Source organism: Galeopterus variegatus, unplaced genomic scaffold (assembly GCF_000696425.1).
Source record: "Galeopterus variegatus unplaced genomic scaffold, G_variegatus-3.0.2 Scaffold2854, whole genome shotgun sequence".
In the NCBI taxonomy this organism is placed as follows: Eukaryota; Metazoa; Chordata; class Mammalia; order Dermoptera; family Cynocephalidae; genus Galeopterus; species Galeopterus variegatus.
In genome coordinates this window covers 166,916-173,244 of record NW_007728965.1, presented here as the reverse complement: position 1 = coordinate 173,244, position 6,329 = coordinate 166,916, and the positions used below count along the sequence as shown (strand labels likewise).

The window sequence follows — 6,329 nt, the reverse complement described above, 5'->3', positions numbered from 1 at the left end:
TGTGTGTGTGTGTGTGTGTGCATATTACTCTAGTACGCATTTTCAATATTGGTTGATATTTTCCCCACTACTAATGGGTTTTCTGAAAACTAATTTATAGTAATTATTTTGTGAGACTTAGAAGAGTAATTATGGCATTACAATTTCTAGCGCTATTGGAATAAATTGTCATACCGCTAAAATAGTTCCACACTCCTAAATGAAGGTGATATATCAAAACTTTACCTGAATTCAAAGTGTGACATGTATTCTTCAAATGTGTGGTAGCTGTTTTGGAGGTATTCATTTTAAAAGCAATACAATGCAGAATATTAATATGTTATCTTTGAAAGCATACTGCACTCTACTCTATAAACATCTCTTAAGTAGTCATCTGCCTATTTTTCTACTGCTACCAACTTAGCTCAGACGTTTAATAGTTTTCTCTCGCATTGATGCATTAGCGTCCCGTTTGGTTTACATAATTGTAGTCGTCACTTCTTCAATCCTCAAGATTCAAATCATCCTTTATGTAATTTTTGCAGAACAGATTTTTTTATGAGTCAATGGCATTATAAAATTCCAGTGTTTGAAGGTGTCCTAGAGTATGTTTGGACCGTTTCACTTTGTGTAGAAACCCTACTTAACTTTATTTCTTACATACAGTTTTCCAGGCTCTATAATGTGTAGTCCACAGTTTTACAAAGTAACCTACTCCATCAGGCTACTTCTTGCATTATATAACCCTGTCGTATTGCCTAGGCCTCATTTTCAACTTTCTTCCCCTCAATCCTGGGTTATCAAGTCCTTTTAATTTTAGTACACATATGTTCCTCAACTATTCTTTTATCTTTCATTTCCAAATTCTTCCTCCCTTTCTTTCCTTCTTTTCCTCCCTCCCTTCCTTCCTCTTTCTGTAATCTAATTAATTTCTCTAACTTTAGTCTCTATTCACTCAAATTCTCCATGCATCTGGCTGGCAGTTTTTCTAAAACAAAGGTTTGATTCTGTTACTCTCTGTAATAAATGTTTATCATTTTCCCATTGTCTAAGAATAAAATCCAAATTCATTCCAAAGTTTAGTGGTTTGGTTCTGATCAGTTTTCAAGGTCTACTTTTTGACCATTTTCTAAATCTTTCTTTTTTTCCTCAACTAATTCCTTAGCTGCTATACTCATGCATATGTTAGATTATCTGAAAACATGTTCTTTAATGCCTCCATTCCTTTGCATATCATAATTCTACTTGGAGGACCTTTTTGCCACGTTGTGTTTCTGGATATATCCTAAACGCAGAACTCAGACATCAGTTCTCTGAACTTCCATGAGTCATTCTTTCCTTTGTGCTTGTACCATATGCTTGATTCAGACCTGCATTGCATCCCTTAGCTTCTAATATTGCAGTTATTTATCCTTGCTGCTTGACTGATAAAGGACCTAAATAAATCACATTCATATTTATATTCTCTTAATTTAATACATTTGTTGACTACTTTGATGGATGAATATTATAAAAAGAGAAACATCACAAAATTGTTGGATGATACTAAATCCTAAAAGTCTTATTTCTTCATCTTTAATTCCTCTTTTCCAATTTCTTTATAAAATGACATTTAAAACTTACAAATACAGAACACAGAACTATTTCTAAATTGTCCCATTTTCATTATTCAGAAACTCTGCAGTGAATATCAAGATCAAGCAAAGAATGGAATACTTTTCTGTACCAGAGAAAATGACCCTGTTCGTGGTCCAGATGGGAAAATGCATGGCAACTTGTGTTCCATGTGTCAAGCTTTCTTGTGAGTATAGAATATTAGAATATCAAAGAAAGAAGGGGCTTTACAGACAATCATATTGAACTGGCTTGTTTCATGAATGAGGAAACTACGACTTAAAATAGGGAAAGCAGTTGAACAAATTACATGGAGAACATCAGTAATAGATCTGGGAGTAAGTACCTTGAGTTGTTTGTTTCAAGGTGCCTTGTTTTCTCTGACACTCCCTCTCTTAGCACTGGAACAGCCTGATGAATATAAACTAGTACATATATTATTTGCTCCCTCACTCCCGAAGTTTTACCAGGGTACTTCAAAAAGTTTGTGGAAAAATAGAATTAAAAGATAATATGAATCTTTCCACAAACCTTTTTAAGTACCCTCACATATGTAAGCCTGTTTTAGCATTTATTGGTATCTCATCTTCCATGAGGGTTAAGGTCCAAAGTCAGCACTTAATGCAGAAATCAAATGGAGTCAAATTGCCCATGACACAACCATAAACTCCTGTAAAATTACAATACATGTAATTTTATATAATGTGACATTTCTTAATAAATTAAAACTGACAGTTTTCTTCCAAAATTTAGAATAACTCTCAGTTTATTTGGTTGAGCTCGGATTATTCGATTTATACCTGGAATCTATGGATTTTTGTTTTGACTGACAGCCAAATGGTTGAAATACCATCAGTTAAGTGTACATATGGTGTGGTTTTATCATACAAAGCAAATTTAGGCTCATTCAGTTTATCAGTGTATGGAAATTATTGGCTTTATTTCACCCATCTCACATTTTATCTTTTAGGTAAAACAGCCAGCAGTAAGCAATACGTTTAAATTTCAATGAAAAGTAGAGTATGCAAGTGTGGTAGACACATCATGTACTTGAGGCAGGAGGCTTGGTTGTAGTCATATCCTGAGAGTATACTCAAGGTCTCATCCTCCCTGAGAAACAAGGGGGCTAGCCGAAGTGCTGTGTTAGGGACCCTTTCAGCCTCCAGGTGTTGTCCACATTGTTCTAATTTTGATACCTTCTTTGTGGACATTGATGATGCTCCTTTTCTGACCAAAGGAGAGAAAGATAATATATATAGTAAGCAAGTTTCCCAGACTCACTATTGCTGTCTTTTTTTCAACGTCAAGCAGAAACTGTGAAGAAATCATGCTATTATTTTATACTGGAGGCTGTTATATTGTTTCTCTTTGATATACAAAGATACTTCAACAATTTCGTGGGAAAATGGAATTTAAAGATAATACAAATCTTTCCATGAACTTTTGAAGAGCTCTCGTAGAGAGATAAAAGGACAAAGTTGTCCCACCCTAAGGAGGAAGAACAGATGAGAAACCCAGGGATATGGAGGAATCTTTGCATGTGTTTGGTCCTAATGGATCCCTTTCATTTTATCTCTCATTCAGCCAAGCAGAAGTTGAAGAAAAGAAAAAGGCTGAAGCACAAGCCAGAAATAAAAGAGAATCTGAGAAAACATCCTCATATGCAGTGAGTGGAACTCATCCAATAAATTCTAACTGGCACTATAATTTGAACACACCTCAAAGAGACTTAAGGGTAGAATTTTGCTCTGCAAAAATTTCCCCAAAATCTTAACCCTTCCATCTGGAGATGACATTGAGAAGGATGCTATGGGAGATCAGTCCATTCTTGCTACTTCAGAGACTAACCCTGTAAAAAAAAAAGGAACTTATTTGGAGTCTAAAAAATTGAGTTTTAGTTCTAGTTTCATCACTTAAAGACTTGATTAGCTTTTGCTAACCACTTTCCAGAGAAATTTTACATGTATACAAATTTCTGAACTTTTGCATCTAAGTTGAAATAAAAATACGTTGGGTCCACCAAAAAAAAAGGCATAATAAACATTACAATATTCATTTCCAAAGCCTTAGATCAGTTATCACCACCTATTGGTTTGATGATAACAGTCTACTAATTTTCCCTCTGGATTCTACACTTTCCATTATCCAACCATCCTACCTAAAACTGTTTGAGTAATGTCTCAAAATGTAACTCAAATCATAATACTGCTCTACTTAAAACCCACAAGTAGTTCATCAACAGCTATGGGATATATTTTAATCTCCTTGCCTCTTCTTATTTGGCTCCTTATTTGGCTCTATTCAGATATGTGTGTTCTGCTATGTGCCATGTAGTTTCCTACCTGTGTTTCTTAGCTTATTTTATTTTCACAATCTAGTGTGCGTATTTCCCAATCCTTTTTTTGCTCAAGCAAATCCTGTTCACTCTTCACTGCCTAATCTAAATTATTCTTGTTCCCTGACATCTTCCCTAGTTTCCACAATCAGATTTCCTGGTCCTGACTTTTGAGTTCTCAGATTTTCTTGTACCTGTATGTTTGCATTTATTTTATTCTGTTTAGATTATAGTGGAGTTTGCTTGTGTACCTCTTCTATTATACCATTACATAGTAACATCCTATTATGTATTATTTTTTCCCATCTCTTAGCAAAAGTTTTTTCTTGTTGTTGAATTGAATTTTACATTTGAGAGAAACATGAGTAAAATTATGGGCTCAAAGAGACATAACAGTTTCTGCCACATAGATGTTTGAATCTTCTGCTATAAATATGAATAAAATATTTGTCTAACTTACTTTCTCTGTCTTGGCAGGAGCTTTGCAGTGAATACCAAAAGCTTCTGAGGGATGGAAAATTGCCCTGTACAAGAGAGAGGGACCCCATCCTGGGCCCAGATGGGAAAATGCACAGCAACACCTGCTCCATGTGTGAAGCCTTCTTGTGAGTAGTACTGTACCTGGGAAGAGGAAGGAGGGTTTTGTTCTTTCTACTTCATTTCTATGTTCAAGTATAAGAACCACTTCAGCAGGAAAATAAAAGAATTAAAACAAATTTAGAGAAACTGCGTGATTGGCTATAAAAACCATGTCTTTTGAGGATTATTAAGACTTGGGTACTCTTAGGCAAGTGGAGAATCACAGTCTTGAAATATCCAAGTAGGTTTTGTTTTTAAATATGGAAACAGGACTAGTTCTATGTTGACTCCATGATTAGAAATGCGTCCAGTGGACAATGGGTGAAAGCTTTGGAAGACAGAGTCCAGCCCAATGCCAGAAAGAACTTCCTAACACTGAGGATTTCAAAGATGGAATGACTTACCATTGAATGTCAAGGAGGATGTAGGTAGAGGCTTGACTGGCAGATTAAAGCACAGGCTAGTCATCAGATAGATAGTAGTGAGCTCTGGAAGTTTAGAAAGTCACCTCTGGACTAGGGTTTAGGTCCCTAGTTTTCACTTATTAGTGCTGTGTTTTGGGGCAAGTTATGCATTCTGTCTGTCAGTTTTCTTATTTGTGAATTAGAGTTATTATAACAGTTGTACTACATGTATTTGTGAAGATTTCACAAGTATGAGCACAGGATTAGGCACATAGTAAGAACATAATAAATGTTAATTGTAATGATTAAATTATATGTGAGATTTCTTCCAACCTGCACATTCTATAATTCTTACTCATCTCTTTTTTATCCACTCTCTTTAGCCAAGCGGAAGAGGAAAAGAAAAAGAAGGAACGTGAATCAAGAAATAGAAGACAATCTGAGAATTCACCTTCCTTTGAGGTGAGGGTATCCAACAAATCTGAGGCATGTGAACTTGAGGATCCACAGATAGCACTCAGGGAACATGTAAATTCACCAAAACTGTATGAAAAAGTTTGTGTTTTTGTAGGTGCATGTATGCAAATGCATATGTAACTATTTCTTTGCTTTTTAAAATTTTTTTGTCCATTGCTTTTATCACTTAAAAATATGTGTGTCTTCAAAGTTAAGAACTACTCTGAAAACAAGTTTACTACTGTTCCCCATTTAAGAAATAAAAAGCCTAAACGTCAGTTACTTTTGCAATCTGATCCAACCAGTGTTCAATACTTTCAACCTCCCTCCTCGATTTCACAGGAGTTGTGCAGCGAATACCGTGAATCCAGGAGGAATGGACAGCTTCTGTGCACCAGAGAGAATGACCCTATCCGGGGCCCAGATGGGAAAATGCATGGCAACACCTGCTCCATGTGTGAGGCCTTCTTGTGAGTAGAGCAGAGCCCCAGGGCTTCTGTGGGAGTGGGGATTGGGAATTGTCAGGGGAAGTTTTCAGACAACTGTGAATAATGCATTCAGTTTTGGGTGTCACATTTAAATGGAAAAACAAACAAACAAACAATGAACAACAACAAAGCAAGTGGAGGGCTTTTAGATTATTACCCTTGAGACATAAAGAGATGTAGAATAAGCCATACACAGAAAAACAAATACTGAGTGATCTCACCTATGTTTGGGTTGTAAAAAACTCAAACTCATAGTAGAGAGTAGAATAGTAGTTATCAGAGGTGGGGGATGGGGTAAGGGTGGGGATTAGGAATGATGAGACAGTGATTAAACAAAACGGTTTCAGTGAGACAGGAGGAATGAATTTTTAAGATCTATTGCAGAGCATGGTGGTTATAGTTAATAATAATATATCATACATTTCAAAATTGCTGAAAGAGTATATTTTAAATATTCTCATCACACACAAAAAA

General features: G+C 35.7%; 1 protein-coding gene across 1 annotated transcript in view; it reads left to right on the top strand.

Annotated features, from left to right (window-relative positions):
* SPINK5 (serine peptidase inhibitor, Kazal type 5) overlaps positions 1–6,329 on the top strand; it is a 76,640-nt gene that overhangs the window by 30,285 nt on the left and 40,026 nt on the right. The window contains exons 11-15 of the mRNA XM_008583221.1: positions 1,653–1,780; positions 3,178–3,259; positions 4,406–4,533; positions 5,295–5,373; positions 5,710–5,837. Coding sequence (XP_008581443.1) covers positions 1,653–1,780; positions 3,178–3,259; positions 4,406–4,533; positions 5,295–5,373; positions 5,710–5,837 — 545 coding nt within the window. The remainder of the gene's footprint in view (positions 1–1,652; positions 1,781–3,177; positions 3,260–4,405; positions 4,534–5,294; positions 5,374–5,709; positions 5,838–6,329) is intronic.